General features: G+C 33.4%; 2 protein-coding genes across 6 annotated transcripts; one reads left to right on the forward strand and one right to left on the reverse strand.

Annotated features, from left to right (window-relative positions):
• The first annotated feature begins 4364 nt into the window (after window positions 1-4364).
• LOC117929594 (protein GAMETE EXPRESSED 3) lies at window positions 4365-17165 on the forward strand. Of its 5 annotated transcripts, XM_034849921.1 has the most exons (11): window positions 4366-4585; window positions 5470-5657; window positions 7562-7673; window positions 7761-7891; window positions 8309-8555; window positions 8975-9259; window positions 9357-9443; window positions 15690-15722; window positions 15803-15862; window positions 15931-16073; window positions 16387-17165. In XM_034849921.1, the coding sequence occupies exons 1-11, from the start codon at window positions 4483-4485 to the stop codon at window positions 16924-16926; spliced, it is 1929 nt and encodes a 642-aa protein (XP_034705812.1). In that variant the 5' UTR covers window positions 4366-4482; the 3' UTR covers window positions 16927-17165. The 5 variants fall into 5 exon arrangements, with proteins under 5 accessions (XP_034705811.1, XP_034705812.1, XP_034705813.1 ...); XM_034849920.1 differs by having other exon boundaries at window positions 4365-4585; window positions 7562-7891; XM_034849922.1 differs by having other exon boundaries at window positions 4475-4585; window positions 5475-5657; window positions 7562-7891.
• Window positions 12834-14527, reverse strand: LOC117929596. The gene is made up of 2 exons (XM_034849925.1): window positions 13404-14527; window positions 12834-13080 (listed from the first exon to the last, which is right to left on the reverse strand). Exons 1-2 carry the CDS (start codon window positions 13840-13842, stop codon window positions 13046-13048), a joined length of 474 nt encoding a protein of 157 aa, XP_034705816.1. The 5' UTR covers window positions 13843-14527; the 3' UTR covers window positions 12834-13045.
• Window positions 17166-17656: the final 491 nt, after the last annotated feature.

Genomic DNA, 17656 nt, shown 5'->3' on the forward strand with positions numbered 1-17656 from the left:
TTTGTAAAAGTATAATTGATTTTTGTTAAAAATGAATAACGATAATTTAAAAATAAAAATAATAATATTTTATTTATAATGAATAACAAATAAAATTTAGCTTTTTTAACATGTAAATGGGTCAAGTTTTTCATTACATACACACATTCACTGCTCAATTATAAATATAGTATTTTGAAATGCTTTGATTTAATATGCAATTAATTGGATCTATTTTTTGAATTCCAAATTATTCTTTAAAATTAAAAGATTCATTAAAGAATTTAAATTATTATATTATGTTTCACTTAATTTAGAATTTATTTATCTTATAAGAAAATTCAAAAATATAGTTGTGTACAACAAAAACAATAAAGTTATAAATAGCTCATAATATATCAATTTTGGTATATTATTTTTTGAAGTGATTATCTATCTTTTGAGTTCCAAATTATTTTTAAAAATTGTTAAACCTATTAATAAATTTAATATAAATTTTTACTTGATTTGTAGTTCATTTCTCTAGTGAAAAAATTTATGTGCAAAAAAGAAATAATAGAATCATTGTGCATATATTTTTATCTATAAATTTCTAGTATTAATAAATTCATTATTTTAGTTTCAAATCATATTTAAAAATTACTAGACTTGTTAATGAATCTAATGTACTAAATCTTGCTTAGTTTGGAGTTCATTTGTCTAATAAAAAAGTTTTTAAAATAATAATTCCTTGTCAAAGAGAAACAATAGAGTCATTTTAAACCAATTTGTGTCCAGAAATTTCTAATATTAATTAGATCATTATTTAAGTTTTAATTTATTTTTAAAAATTACGAAACCCTTTATTGAATCTAACACATTAAGTATTGCTTGATTTCAAAGTTTATTTGCGTAGTGAAAAAAATATAATATATATGTAAAAAAAAAGAACAAATCAATCAAGTCATTTAAATTAAATTTTGGTCTATAACTTTTTAATGTTGTTGAGTTGAATGACATTCTAGTACTAATTAAATCAGTTTTTGAGTTTCAAATTATTTTTAAAATTTAATAAATTTTATGTATCAAGTATAGTTTAATTTGGAATTTATTTGTTTAATAAATTTTTTTAGATAAATTAAAAGAAATTAAAAAAAAGTATTTGTAATTTAAAAGAATATCATATTTGAATATTTTCAGTGTTGATATTGAATCGTAGAAAAAAGAAGAATGATATCATGTTCAATTTTATTTTTATGTTTTTTCTTATAATTTGTTTTGTGCTTTCCTTTTATTTTTAAAAATCGATGACAAAAATTTCTATTTGTTCTCTAAAAACTATTTTCTATTTTACTTTCTTTTTAAAAATTGGAAAGAAAAAACAATGACCAAACAATGTGATAAAATCTTAAAAACAACTTTCTATTTTTAAAAATAAAAAACTTTTTTTTAATCATACAATCAAACATCCCGCTTGTTTGTACTTAACCATTAGTTTGACTTAGTTCAATGATAAAATTATGAAACCTAATGAATTTTAGATTTACAAAGTTTAATATATTACACTTATTATTAAGTAATAATATGGAAGCACAAACCAAAGCCTTGATGTCAAATCAACAAAATAAAAACTTATTTTATAAGTGGAAAAATCATTTTATAAAAGCATAAAACAAATAATGGAAAAAAATCATCATCATTAATTTCACCACATGCATAAAAAAATTAATAACTCAAAGCAATAAAAATTAAAATATGCTAAGATATAAGGGGATATTTAATAAAACTTAATACTAATTACTTAATTATTAAGTTGACTTTAAGTTAAATTATATTTAAGTTGTTGACTTAAAACTTATTACTTAATTTTTATTTTAAGTATTAAGGTTGTTTGATAAAATTAACTTATAATTTATTCTAAATCATTAAATTAATATATTGATCCTCATAAATTATAACTAAGATAGAGGAGGTCGAGTAACAATGGAGGTCATGGAGTAGCAAAGGAGATTATAGAGACAATTAAGGTAAATAAAGATAAAAAGATAAAATGAAGATGTTGACTTAAAAATAAGTTAATTATTTTTACTTATTACTTAAAGTTGTTTTTTACTTTAAATCATACATTAAATTACTTTACCAAATATATTTAATTTACTTAATAACTTAATTTAAATTATTAGTTAGTTTACCAAACGCCTACTAAGATTTAAAATTATCATGGCATGGGATTCTTGAAATCCCTATTTACACCTCCGTTAGGATTTGGGACGTCAACATTAATACTACCTTAATAATCACAACTCCAATTATCTTTTAAAGATTTTAAACTAAAGACAATGATTCTCTTCATACCGATAATAATAATAAAATAATAATTTTTCTTTTAAATATGGAAGCAATGGTTTCATTGTTTTAATTCGTTGTTTTTTTTTTCTGCAGCCTCTTGCGTGGTAATTTTTTTAAAAAAAAATAATTTTATAAAAATAAAGGAGAATTGGAAGTTATTGAAATTACAGGAGTACCTAATTTTTTCACCCTATCACTATAAATTATTAGTTAATTTTTATTACCAATCAACTTAATAAAAGCCAATAAAACTAAATTTGTAAATTTTAAAAATAGATGTTCATGGTGGGTTCCATTAAGTGAATTATCATTTAAAATTTTTTAATTAATAAAATAACAATGAAGGCTTCGTTTCCATACATTTTTTGTTTTTAATGTGTGTGTTGAGATAATAATAATAATAATAAAATTAATGTCTCAATTTTTTTTAGTCAATTTTAACATAAGTCTCTAAGGTTATACTTGATTCCTAAAAAACTTGAGTTAAAAATATGAGAAAGTAAATAAGGAGTTCAGTAATATTTGGCTTTTAGAAGGTTGAAGAGAAAATGTGATGGGAAAACTAAAGAGGAAAAGGAGAAGAAAAGAAAAAATAGATTTAAAGTCAGAAACTTATTTTCATGTCCTACTCTAAACTAATTTTAGTTATTTTACCAATTTTAATCATATTCAACTTTCTATATAATGACCTGCATCCAACCATATAGATATTATACGCTCTAGGACTTAAAAGGACCTCACTGTTTTAAAACATGTCTATAGGGGTTAAGAGGAACTTATATTTATATAACATTAGGAACTTTCTCCCCTATTCGATGTGGAACATCATAAATACCTTTCGTGCAGATTAACTCTATTACCATTTGTAGTCACTTGCACCCAACTGTGTAAATATTGTCCGCTTTGAGTCTAAAAGGACCCTTATGGTTTTAAAACGTATTTACAGGTTAAAAGGAGTCCATACTTCTATATTATCATAAACTTTCTCTCTTATTCAATGTGAGATAAGACAAAATAATGAAACTATATATAATTCAATGGCCCTTGTGGCATCCCTAGCAAGCAAGAAAGCATGGGTTTAAGTTTTGATAGTGCTTGGTTGTATGAATTTTTTTTTGTACAACTCGCACCCAATCGTATAGATATTGTCTGCTCTAGGTCCAAAGAGGTCCTCACGGCCTTAAAACGTATCTACATATTTAAAAGGAACTCATACTTATATAATGCCAAAAAATTTCTCCCTTATCCGATGTTGGATATCAAAAACACCTCTCATACGGACAAAATGTCCTTGTTGTGTCCCATAAGATTATAGAGCTAAACAAACAAACAAATATCCTTCACATGGTCAAATAAACCCTCACACAAGATTTAAAACCTAACTCTAATACCATTTATAACGATCTATACCCAACAGTGTAAATATTGTCCACTTTTAGTTCAAAGGGTTATTTATGACTTTAAACACACATCTACATAGTTATAAGAGACTCATACTCATATAATGTTAAAAACTTTCTTCCCTATCCGATATGAAACATCATATTTTATTATATTTTTCATAATAAAACCAAACATGACAAAAGAATTTTCTTTAATATTTATTTTCTCTTTATTATTTTTCAAGAACCATACATAAAAATTAGAAGGAAAAAAAAAACATAAAATAAATTTAAAATCACTAAATTATTTTTATATATTACTTTAAATTAATTTTACTTATTTGAAATTTTTTATAATAATAATAGAAAATACATCATTTTTAACTAATATTAATTATATTTTATTCTTTTTTTCACAATGAAATTAAAGAAATTCTTTTTTTTTCCAAACATACCATAAATATTTTTTGTATTTTATGTAAAGGTTATTATTATTTTTTATTTTTATAAAACATAAAATAAAATAAAAATCTATTTAAACACACACCAAGTGAACAAGGCTAATTAAATTTTTTTTTTTTTTTTTTTTTTTTTTTTTTTAAATTACGAGAATCCATGCTGCTCAAAGCATGAGATGCCAGGACCGGCAACTCCGGTTCTGTTGCGGCCACGTACAGAGGTTCTGTTGCGGCCACGTACAGAGCGGTTAGCAACCGTTATTTTTCAAACTACACAGACAACAGAACCCTAGAAACCACTTCGCTTGCAAAATCGATTCTCTGCAGTCTCTTCAATGCGGTTCCAAATCTTTTTGCTCTTCCTTCTCCAATCAGCTTCGATTGTTTCTCTGTCCGTGCAATTCCAGAATAACTCTGCAAATGCACCATCATTTTCAGGTCTCACACACACTCTCTCAATTTGCCCTTTTTGAAATTTTCTTTCCTTGTAGTACTGTTTGTTTAAGTAGAAATCAGTTTATTGGAAAATTGAGGTGCAATTCAATAATGATAGCAATTCCTCTTTATTTTTCTAGAAATTGTTTCTCTATGACGCTCTGTTTGGTTGCTGAGAAAACCAAAGGAAAAAGGAAAGAAAGGAAAATCTGTCTTCATGTTGTCACTAGAACTAAGCCAATTGTGTTGAGGTTTCTGTTCTCACAGATCCAAGCACTGACTACTTGTCCTCAGCAACCAAGCAGAAGTTAAATTAAGACAGGACACAATATATTCAGTAAGGAAAAAGTACTGAGATAGTTTTAGCTGCTATAGTCAGCCTTAAAATGGATTATTTGAAGGGACGACTGGAAGATAAGTTGCTGGGGAAATAGCTCTGTAGCAACTTGAAACAAACTGTTTCAACCTCAGATTATTGACATTTATCTAAATTTGGATTCCGATATTTGTCAGGAAATAGACTAGTCCATTATTTACATAGCACTTGATTACACAATTGTACTAGAAATTGTATTTGAATATATCTGGCATGGTTTCAACTTTCAATGAATGAAACAGAAGTGAGGTCACATATTGGAAAATGAAAATGCAAAAATTGTAATGGAAAAAAAATCCCAATTCCTTTTGATGGTATCAGAAGCTGAATGGACTATTTTGAAATTCTATTTAAAAACTGATAAATTGTTTCAATTATGAGGGCTAGTTATGCAACCTATAAAAAAGTTCTCAAATCTGTGGGGGTACATATAACATATTGATATGAGTCTTTTGTATGAATTCATCACTGCAGATAAAGATGGTTTGTAATGCAATTTCTTCTGTTTCAGCACAGGGGCCTTCCCAAAAAACTGCTTGCAGGCTTTCCAATCCTCTAATTGGATATGATGGGAGGGTATATACTTGTTCTGAAAGGAACCTATTTGCTTTTGAACGGAATGGTTCTATTTCTTGGACTGTCCCTCTAAACTATACATGCAATGTTGGTATAGCTCCAGTTCATGGAGATAGAGGAAAGGTAAGAGATCTGGCTTGATTTGCTTCATTCAAATCTCTCTCACTGATTGCTGTTACATATTCAGCACATATCCAACAAATGCAATGCCCAGATATGATGCATTAACCTGGAAAAAGTAAACTCAGATTAGCAGATACTTAAGATTCGTCAAGTTCCTGACCGGATTGTACATCAATTGAAATATAATACTAATATGAAGTAACATTCATGCAAAACCATCATTTGAAGAAAAAAAGCTTAGGATCTTCAATGCTTTATAGACACATGGAATTTCTGTGTTGAGGAAGTAGGTAATAGGTTGAGGCACTAACTCATTAAGCACTTGGATTAGATATATTACACCGTGACTGCCAAGATTTTCGAGGAGAATTTCAAGGGAAGGACTCTATTGATGGTAGAGATTGTTAATCAGCCTGTTCTATTTTTTTTAATCTGGGGGTGGGGGGCAATTGTTATGGAGTAGAGCACTGAAAAATCAAAAAACAACTTGCTTATTGAGACCAAGGATGTTAAGATGTAAAGTGAAATGAGTAAGATGGATGATATCAGGATTATCCGCAATAGGAAGCCTAAGAGAACCCTCAAGATGATATGATAGAGGCTAACTAATTAAGAAGGTCCCATCTTGTGCTCCAAAGATGCATAACTGGAGGTGTTCTGGCACAGATTGAAAACAACAAGATCAGATAGCGATGACTGAAAAAAGTGGCATTACATGGTCTAATAGAAGGCTAGCAGACCATGGTGGATAAGGATTTATGCAGCTGACTCCAAATAATTGGAATAAAGATGGATGAGGATGATGAGGATAACTCAATATGCTCAACTATAAAATGTTTTATTAAGGTGATCTCTTGGTGGAAGGACCTAACACTGTTAAACCTGGTTACTACTGCTGAGTGCTGACAAGTCAATGACAGCCAACTCCTCTACTCTCTAGAATGAGACATCTGCTGCTATATTTCTATTCTCTTCCTATGCCTGAGCCATTATTGGTGTTAAAGAATTTCACCAGAAGCAGTTGAAAATTCAATTCATATTTTCTATTCCCTTCTTATGCCTGTTGAAGAATTTCCCAGAAGCAGATGTAAATCAGATTTTTTTCCCTTCTTATGCCTGTTCAAGAATTTTCCCAGAAGCAGATGAAAATCAGATTTTCTATTCCCTTATTAGTCCTGAGCCTTTATAAAGACATAATGCTGTCAAACCTGGCTAACACTGCAGCCAAGGCACTAACAGTCAACTTTTCTTCTCTCTAGACTGGGATTTTTATTGCTATTTTTCTTTTCCCTTCTTATGCCTGAGCCTTAATTGGTGTCCAAGAATTTAACTCAGAAGCAGATGAAAATTAGATTCATCATTCTATTTTGTGCTTATGCTTGGGCCTTTATAGCTGTTTGAGAATTTCACGCATAAGCGGATGAAAATTGGACTCACCTAAGAGCAGAAGGATCTCCTATTCCTTAGAAGGAAAGATATTTGGTCATGAAATAAGGATTACGTGGAACAGAATTGAGTGGATGGTAGAGTCATGGAAACAACTGAACCTTTCTTTCCCTAGCCATGTCTGGTTAAGAATAATTATAGATTTTCCTTTGTCCTATAATAGTAATAATATCATGTAATGAGAGAAAATTTTGGCTTAAAGAGTTAAGAGCAGCCTGAACTTGATACATGATAGAGATACATCAATATGTCATTTTTTTCTCACATGCTTGTTCTCTTTAATTTTGCCTAAGGTTCAATATCTGGTGAATAGCTCTAAGAAAGCCCAGCTCATATGGAGCGAAAAGTTTGCCTCCATATTAATATCTTTCATCCCAATATGAACCCATCATATGCTTTCCATAATCTCTTCTGCAACTCTCTTTGGTTATTGATTCATGCAACCCTATTATTGGCAGATATATTTGGTTGCAGAAAGCAGAGTAATGAAAATCAATCCTTCAAATATTGGAACAACTGAATCTGCTGCAGAAGTGTTCTTTGGTCCAGAACCAGGTCAAGAGGTATCAGGTGAAATTATAGGGCTCTCAGTGAGCACGTCAAGTTCGTCTGTATTTATTAATGTTAAAAACCGGGGACTCTTTGCATACAGTTTAGATGGACATCTGCGCTGGAGTGCTGGACCTGTGCTTTATCGATTTGGCTACCGTCAAGGTTGTAAGCAGAATGTTAGAGACTGTTATTTTTCTTCAACCCCAGTGATTGATCGATGTGAGGCTAGTATATATGTAAGGTCCTCACATCTCTGTTCTGTTTCTTCCATTTTTCCAATTTTGGGTCTATAACTGTTTAGAGTCATTCTACGCTGTCAAATTCTTCTGCATGGCAAATGTTTTGATGATGATGTGAGCAAGGGAAATAATTTTCTAAGGTCTTTTGATGACAAAAAGGTGTTGGTTTGGAGGTTCTCTGGAAAAATCACTACCTTAAAACCAGCATAATTTCACATCACATCAGTATAGATTTCCTTGGTAAAGTCCGTTCCTTTTTCATGAGTTCATTTACATAGTTGAATGTTAAAGTTTTAAAAGTGGTTGACTACAAGCTGTTTTGTAGTCCGTTTGGTTGTGTACAACCGATCATGCTTCTAGGACTATTTTCTCTTTTTATATACATGAACTCGTATCTATGCTTTACCTCTGCAGATGTCAAATACAGAAGGAGAAATCTATTCATTGTCAGTTCGTAGCCCTCAATTTAAATGGATCCAGGATTTTAGTTCATTTGACAAAGTTTTCACCATCACCCCTGGAAACAATGGTCGTCTGTATGTTACTGTACCAGTTAGAGTGCTTGTGTTGGCACTAGATGTTACTACCGGAAACATTCTGTGGCAGAGGAATACTGGACCATTAAGTACAACAGAATGTGCACCAGTTGTTGATTCAAATGGTAAATAGATGTTCCATGCATGTCTTGAACTATAGATTAATTTGATGGCTTCTCATGGAAAGTTTGAATTGATAACTTGTGATGAATTAGAACTTGGGAACTATATATGTGTGTGTGCGTGCGTGTGTGTGTGTGTGTGTGTGTGTACATGACAAAGCTCGATAGGAATTTTTGAACTAAGTTGGGAAAATGGGATTAGAAGAGTGCTTGTTTGGGGTAGATGGAGGGGTTCAAGCAACATGTTAGTATATGAAACCATTTGTAACTATATTTAACAATTAAGACTAATATAAAGGTTTGTTGAACTATACTTGCTATATTTGAGTTGTGTGGTGAATGAGACTCTGGTGATTAATTTGGTACTGTTGTGGAATATTATGAACATGCTCAGTTATTTCTTTTTCTTTTTACTATGACAGGCTGGATATCTATTGGTTCTTTGGATGGGTTTCTATATTCATTTTCACCAACTGGGAGTTTAAAAAAATTCCCAAGAGCAGCTGTACTAGATTCTGTGGTTCAAGTTAGTCCACTTCTTGATTGCTCTGGCTATGCAGTTTATATCTCTCAGACAGAGATGGAGGAAAAGATTAGCCATGTCACTGGTGAATACACTTGTATCTCAGCATTGAAACCCAGAAATGTAGTATTCACAATGTTGGCTCCATCAACTGGCTCCACCTATTGGTCTAAAAGCTATCCTGGTGATTCCTATTTGTTGGAACTTTCCTGCGGATTTTAATTTTCACCAGCTGAAATTCTTTTTCATACCCTAATTGCTTTCAGTGGTTTAATTAACAGGGAAGTTCTCATCCTTACTCGTTGAGACTGATCTGCAAAATTTTGTACTGGATGAGAGCGTCCTTCTTGCTTTTGTTGCTGCTTCAAGTGAGATTCTCTCTCAGTAAATAATTTATACTCCTCACAAAAAAATCTTCTTTATTTTTTATTTTTCCCTCCATTTGAGTATCTTAGAGCTTTTTGGCTTGAAACTCTATACCTGTATAAAACTGTTTAGAAAATTGTAGAGAATTGTCATTTTCAAGCACTCACAAATCTTTTTTTTTCTCCTTTTCCAGCCTGTCTTGAGATTTAGTGTCTTTAGACATCAGTTTGATGTGGATAAGTTGAAGGAACAATTGCATCTGGCCTCAGCTGGAGCACAAATTCTTATGCACCGTATTCCTATTGTATTTGTGAAGAAATCAGAATTTTTCATTCATCCGAAGTGTTCCAACCCTAGGTGATATATAGTAGTACATTTAGTAGTTTGCAGGTGCACTATTCCAGGCTAGAAAAATAAGAGCAAATTCTAACCTATCTAGAATATTAAATCTCTATAATTCAGGGATTGATTCTATCCTAATTTAAGTCCCTAAAAATTAGGGATTACTTCACCACCAAAATGGTCTAATTTAGGTTAACAATATTTACAATTACCCGCAATCTCCTATTATTTGAAATTAGGCTTTCTCACATTCCCCCTCAATATGGTGATTCCCATCTTGCCAATGATAGTTTGAAAAATAGCACTGTTTAAACCTTTGGTTAGCATATATGCAAGTTGACCTGTAGTGGATATAAAAAGAGTGCAAATCAATCCACCATCCAGTTTTTCTTTTATGAAGTGTATGTGCTTGGTACAATTGTGTTGCACTGGATTATGGACAATATTGATTGTTGATTTGTTGTCACAATAGAGTCTCATAGGTCCTTCCCACTTAATTTTCGGATCTTCCAAAATTATTTGGAGCCATAAAAGCTCACAAACCCCTAGTTCCATTGCTCTAAATTCAGCCTCTACACATGATCGAGTGATTACATTCTGCATCTTCTCCATGTTACAAGATTTCCTCTAAAGATTATGTAATAACCAAATGTGGATCTCCTATTAAGTAGAGACCCTACATAGTCGTCATTAGTGTATGCTTCAAGCGTTAACCTCTCTCCCTTTTTGAACAATATCCCTTTTCCTGGTGCTCCCTTCAAGTGTTGTAAAATTTGATACATTGCTTGAAGATTTCTTTGGGATTGTGCATAAATTGGCTGACAATGTTGACTACGTATATTATGTCCGACCTGGTATGCGAGAGAAAAATTAGTCTCCCAATGAGCCTTTCATACATGCCCCTGTCCATGACAGTGTCTCTATGAGCCTCTCTGAGTCTATTATTCTGTTCAATGGGTGGTTCTGTTGGTCTACACCTTGTTTTATTTGTCTCTTTCAACAGATCTAACACATACTTTTGTTGTGATATAAAAATTCCTTATTGAAAGTGAGCTACTTCAATACCCAAAAAGTACTTCAATTTTCTAAGCTCTTTTATCTTAAATTCCTTTACTAAACATTTTCTTAAGGCTTCTCTTCCTTCTAAATCATCTCCTGTTACTACAATATAATCAACATACACTAATAGGATCTTGGCTCCCCACAAGGTCGAATGTTTAACAAACAATATGTGATCTCCTTGGCTTTGTATGTACCCTATCATAGCTTTCACAAATCTCCCAAACCAAGTTCTAGGAGATTGTTTCAACCCGTACAATGCCTTTTTGAGCTTACTTGTCATTTTTCCTTTTGAGTGTGATTCAAAATCGGGAGGGACTTCCATGTAAATTTCTTCATCAAGATCACCATGTAGGAAGGTGTTTTTAACATCAAACTGGTGTAAATTCCACTCATGATGTGCATCCAATGACAGAAGTCTTCTTATTATATTCATCTTCGCAACTGGAGTAAAAGCCTCAATATAGTCAATCCCATAGGTCTGAGTATATCCCTTTGCCACCAACCTAACTTTGTATCTTTCTAGGGTTCATCAGCTTTGTACTTTACCATAAAAATCCATTTACACCCAGTTAGACTCTTCCTTTTAGCATTTGTACTAACTTCCATGTCTTGTTCTTTTCAAGGGCCTCCATCTCCACTCTCATATCATTTTTCCACTCCTCATGATCTAATCCCTTGAATAACTTTCTTAGAATGGTTATACTATTTAGGAAAGTAAGAAAGGTCTTGGGTGTGTGACAATTTATCATAGGACACAAAATAGGACAAAGGATATAAAGGAAATTGAGTGCCTTTTCTGGCGCCTTTTCGAATAGCAATGGGCAGATTACCATCATTAGAAGTAGAATTCATTTCCAGATGAGATTCAAAACTACTAGTGATCTCGATACTAGGAGCTGGTTCTAACTCTTGGATTTGCATAGGTTAATCAATGGATCTTGTCCTTATGGAATAAACCTATAATGGACGAGTTGTACCTTGAACTTGTTTTCCTTTGCTGGATTTCTTGAGCTAGGTGTACCAGGTTTGGATTTGGAAGAATCAGAAAGGGGATGGTTGGTGTCTAAGGGAGAAGAAGGTTGGCTATGTTCGGGTGCATAGCTGAATGAATGAGAATGACTTGGAAGATCAAGCAAGAAGAGATCTTTTTCCTTATCTTCTATAACAGATGTCTCCCACTAAAGATAAAGATGAGAAAAGTAGGTTTCATTTGTAACAAAGGTAACATTAGCAGAGACATAAAATTTTCTTGCGGGGGGATGATAACACTTGTAACCATTTTGTGTGGAAGAATATCCCACAAAGATACATTTAAGAGCTCTTGGATCTAGTTTTCCCGACTATGAAAGTGAATGTGGACAAAAGAAACACACCCAAAGACTTTAGGAATGAGATGGTTGGTGGTGTTGAAGTCAGGAAAGAATTTTGAAAAGATTTGCATAAGATTTTTGAAATCAAGAACTCAGGAAGACAATCGATTTATGAGATGAGTAGCAGTTAGCACTACTTCTCCCAAATGGTTTTTGGAACATTATTGTGAAAAAGAAAGGCCCTAGTCACGGCTAGATGATGGTCATTTTTCCTTTCAGCCACCCCACTTTGTTGAGATGTGCTGATGCATGAGGACTCATGGATTATATCTTCCTTTTGAAAGTATGATGACAGAATTTGATTGAAATTATCTCTAGCATTATCTGATCTAAATCTCTTAATTTCAACACCGAATTGATTTTTTTTTTATTTTTTTTATTTTATCATTTTGTGAAAGGTTGGGAGAACTGAACATATATCTGATTTATTTTTCCATAGGAAAGATTCATATTACATGGGTACAATCATCTATCAATGAAATAAACTAGTGAGCTCTAGAAATATTAGGAACTAATGAAGGTTCCTAAATATCACTATAAATGAGTGAAAAAGGAATAGATATTCTTTGATTACTGATTAGAAAAGAAACATGTTTATGCTTTACAAGTTCATAAACATCAGAGTGAAAATTTTCAACATCAATTGCTTTGAATAACAATGGAACATAAACTTAAGAACGCTAAAGAAAGGATGACCAAGATGATGATGATGAAGCCAAACTTTATTCTTATTGGAAATGGCATACTAAAAAATTAGAGACAAAGGTAAGTGATTCTCCATATTAGTTTGCCCACTTAGTTCTTCAAGATAGTAAAGTCCTTTTTGCTCCCTAGCAAGTCCAATCATCTTCCCCATACCCTTGTCCTGAAAAAAAAAAAAGAGGGATAAAATGTTACAATACAATTCAAATCTTTAGTAAGTTTATTGATTAATACAAGATTAGTGAACAATTTTGGAACATGGAGGACATTTTTTAGGATAAAGGACTGGTTTATGACATCTCCTTGGCCAATAATTGTTGTCAATGTAGTCAACAGTAGCAATTTTCTTACTACTAGGGCACAGGTTGTATGTGACAAACTTGTGTGAGGAATGGGTCATATTGTCAGTGGCCCTTGAGTCAATTACCCATGAGAAAGAAAAGGGAGTATTTAAGACACTAAATGCAAGAGAAAAAGGATACACACCTAAGAGTGCTACTGAACAAGTATCTGCACCCATAGGTTTCTCTAGAGTTCCCAACAATGTTTTTAGCTTCCCATTCTCATCTTGATTGAACACACCTTCTTTATGATCTTCCTCTTTGTCTTGAGGGATTCCTTCACCAATGGATCGCGTATGCGTCATATGGGCCCATCCTTGCCCACTTTGATGGTTGTTTCTCACATTCTGGTCTGTTGGGCATTGATACAGTTTGTGGCCTTCCATGAAGTTTGTAGCAGCAATCTCTGATGTGGCGAGGCCTTTTGCTGTAGGTGTACCACAAGGTATCTTTATTTTCGCTTTTATGCTTTTAGAGAAATCCGATTGCTCATTGCTTCCACCAAACTGTTGTTGATCAGGATTAGAATTCTTCATGCCTTTTGAGACCATGGTCGAGCTTTCTGTTGACAAGGACAAAACCATAACTCCTCTCCTTCCTCCCTCTACTCAGATTATAGCAATAGTCTCTTTTAGTGAAGGTAGATCTTCCTTTCCCAATACTTGAACTCAACCTAGATCAAACTTTATGTTTAATCCAGTGAGAGTCATAAATTCAGTCTTTTTCTACTAGTCTTTTAAGCATAGTCACATCCTCATTGCCCTTCATTTGAATACACGGATAATGGTCCATCCCTTGCTACAAGATCTTCTGGAGATTGGCATACTCTGTGATTGATCGACTCCCTTGATTGGTGGTTGAGATCTTAGTTTTGATCTCATAGATATGTGCAGCATCACAAACCTTTGAGTAGGTTTTTGTCGAACGGCCTCCCAAATCTCCTTCAGGTGTCACTTATTCTAGGTAACATAGAATTCCATACCCAAGACATTACCATGGAATCCTTGGATCATACTTCGGTCTAGTTCCCAGAAGATGACTCAGGTTATCCTTCCCTTTTAGAAAGGTTCGAACAGCTTGAGACCACTTCAAGTAGTTTTTCTTATTTAGCCCATATGCTACCTGAACATTCTGCAACTCTCCTGTTGATGATGAGTTTGTGTGTTCTGCCACTGTTAGTTTGGGATTGGATTTTTCAACGATTTCTGACATTATAACTCCTGGTTTTGGATAGATATCAGGTAACCAAACCAAAGGTATAAACTGGGCTTGGTTTTGGATAGATATCAGGTAACCAAACCAAAAGTATAAACTGGGCTTTAAATAGAACTGCTAAAATGAAAGGACAACAGTAAAAAGGCAAAAGAAAAGTTCAGCAACATTGACAGAGAAGGCTGAGAAAGAAGCTTGAAGGACAAAGAAGACACAAGGCCAAAAAAAAAAAAAAAAGGAAGGGAGTTCCCAGTGAGCCCTAGTGCTCTAATACCATGTGAAGAAATCAAAATTTTTCATTCATCTGACTTGTTCCAACCCTAGGCAATATATAGCACATTTAGCACATTTAGTATTTTACAGGTGCACGATTCTAGGCTAGAAAATGGGAGCAGATTCTTCCCTATCTAGAATATTAATTCCCTATAATTTAGGGCTTGATTCTATCCTAACTTGAATCCCTAAAAGGATTACTTCACCATTGAAATGACCTAATCTAGGTTAACAATATTTACAATTACACACAATCTCCTATATGTGAACATTGGGTTTTCTCACAATATCACATTTATTTGTCAAGGAACCACCAGAAATGATAACAATCATACAGAAATGATAACTCTAGACTCTCTAATTGAATGATTTTTGTTACATTTTGTAAAAAATCTTCTACCTTCCAATTGAAACCGGTCTGGTCATCCTTTTTTAAATTATAGACATCTTAGATATGAGCCCTTTATTTTTGGGTCCCAATCTTCTTTTTGCTAGGTATGTGGAATTGTAGACTGAAGTGGAGTTCATGTAGAGGTCCCCTGCACCACTAAAGATGTTCCCAAGTTGACTGCCATCAAATGGTAGTCTAAAAACTTAGTTATGTACTTTTCAGCTTGAATCGGACTCTAGATGCTGTCTTCTTGCTCACCTGATATTATGCTTGGTATTTGTGCATAAGTTGATAGTCCCCTGTCAAGTAAACTTACTAAAATTCCGGAAATGAACACTTAATACAGGTCTTTTTTACTTTGAGTCATTCTAGAGACCTGATGAAATTGAATTTCTTCTTCAAGGTTAAAGATTTTACTGTCATGTTCTTTAAAATTTTAGTGGGCTCTTAAGTATAACTCCAAGAGAGGAAATTTCTCATGTTTTATGTTGCTAATGCATTTTAACCTCTACTAATCTCAAAACTGAAAATTTCCCTTTTTCCTATTTGATGCAGAGATTGGCAATCCGCTGCCATGTCGAACCACATGTAAGGAATCCCATAACTGCCTTCACATTTCCATGAACTTCATTATGTGTTTTATACTTTAATCCATCTGTTCCTACCAGATCAAAAGCTTGCAGCTAGTTGTTCCGAGGCAAGGCCCAAGTATCTCAGCATCTACACGGGTAAGTTGCAGCTACATGTGAAACATAGTGCATGAACTGCTTTGAATTGCCATTGCTGCTTTTCCCAGGTAATGAAAGGGCGATACTGTTGTTCTTGTTATTCGAATCTGCTGTCCTAGTCCTACTAGCTGGTCTTGTACGGTTCTGTTGTATATTTTGGAGGAAAAAGAAGCTTCAGGGTCAAGATCTCGGAAAATTCTTAGAAAAGCGGGTAAGCTTATAAGCACTTCTGTTTGCTTCCATTTATTATGCTTCACTAAAGTGTGAGGGGCTGAATGCTATACAAGGTTAAAAAATGTTGCACAACAAAGAGGTGGGATTAAGATAACTTCAGTAGGATTTTGTAATAAAAAGAGGGTTTCTGTAGTGATATAAAAAGCATAACATTCTGCAGGCTTAGGGTCAGCTTGTTCCATGAGGTAGCCACTACTAGTCTGAAACATGGTTTCTTGGAGAAGAGTGATTTTTCTACAGTAAAACTGTTGAATGCTATGGATATGCTTCTGACCTTCTTTACTCTTCAGCATTCTCTTCGACTCCAAAAAAAGGAATTTGACAGGACAATCACCGAGCTAGAGAAAAAGGCTGCAGAGGAAGCCTCCACCAGTGCAGTGCTTGAAAAATTAGGGGATTTGGTCCAGGAGAGGGAAGGCATACAGAGGAAGCTCTCAACAACGTACAGTTTGGGCAGGGATGTGACTGGCTTACACAGAAAAACTCTCCTCCCATTATATGATGGGAAAACAAGAAGCTATTCTTTTCAAGGTGCTAAGAAAGAGAGTGTTACAATTTTCCACACTGTAAGTGATGCCTCATCAGGAGAAAGCTACGGTGACCGAGAGATTAGCTGGCATTCCTTCGAAGACAAGGAGTCTGCAGCCAAGGCAAAGGCAAAGGCAAAGGCAAAGGCACCTATAGCAGATGGTAGCTCTAGTGATGATAGGATTTGCAAAGAAGATTATCTGGGAAGTTCATCTGAGCCGGCATCAAGCTCGACAAGTTCAATGAGCCCATTATTCATGGAGAAACCATTTGAAGAGCTGAGGGAGGTCAAACCAGCATGATGAAGGAGATGCAATGGAGTCGATGCAGAAGAGTGATATGAGCATATGGCTGAAGAGGAGATCCCTGTCTTCAACAAACTAGAAAGCGGAACCTTGTAATCTTAATCTTTAATCAACTAGAAGGCATCCTGATTTTTAGTTTCATTCTGATGTCTGACCAGTAATTATTTTCATGACTACAATGTTGAGTTGGTGTTTTGGATAATCTGTTCGATATGCCATGGTTAAATTCTTTGGTCTCTAGAAATGTTAGAGAGTGTGTTATATTCACCTATATATGTGACTATGAGAATATATTTTAATTATTTTTTGTTGTTTTTATTTATTTTTAAAAAATTATTATATAAATAAGAAAATATTTTAAAAAATTATTACATAAATAAGAAAATAATTATATAATATATATATTTTTTTTGTGAAGAACGTAAATATACCTTGACGGTTCAAGTGAGAAAATTTCCACAGAATAAAGGCCAAAATCAAGTCCACAAAGTCAATTGTGTTCTTAATTCCTGAAACTCAGAAGAAAAGAGAAGGGAAAAGAAAAGGAGAGAAAAATAAAGTAGTCTATGATCCGTTAAATTCAGAAACGCATCTTCCTTAGAGACAAAAGATGGGCAAGGGCATTTTGGTATGTTTGTTCTAAAATTGAATAGTCAAAAGGTCACAAGAACGGTGGGCCACTGATCTGACAACCCAAAAAGCGCCACGTATAATCTGTACCGCCAAT

Source organism: Vitis riparia, chromosome 14 (genome assembly GCF_004353265.1).
Source record: "Vitis riparia cultivar Riparia Gloire de Montpellier isolate 1030 chromosome 14, EGFV_Vit.rip_1.0, whole genome shotgun sequence".
NCBI classification, from domain to species: Eukaryota; Viridiplantae; Streptophyta; class Magnoliopsida; order Vitales; family Vitaceae; genus Vitis; species Vitis riparia.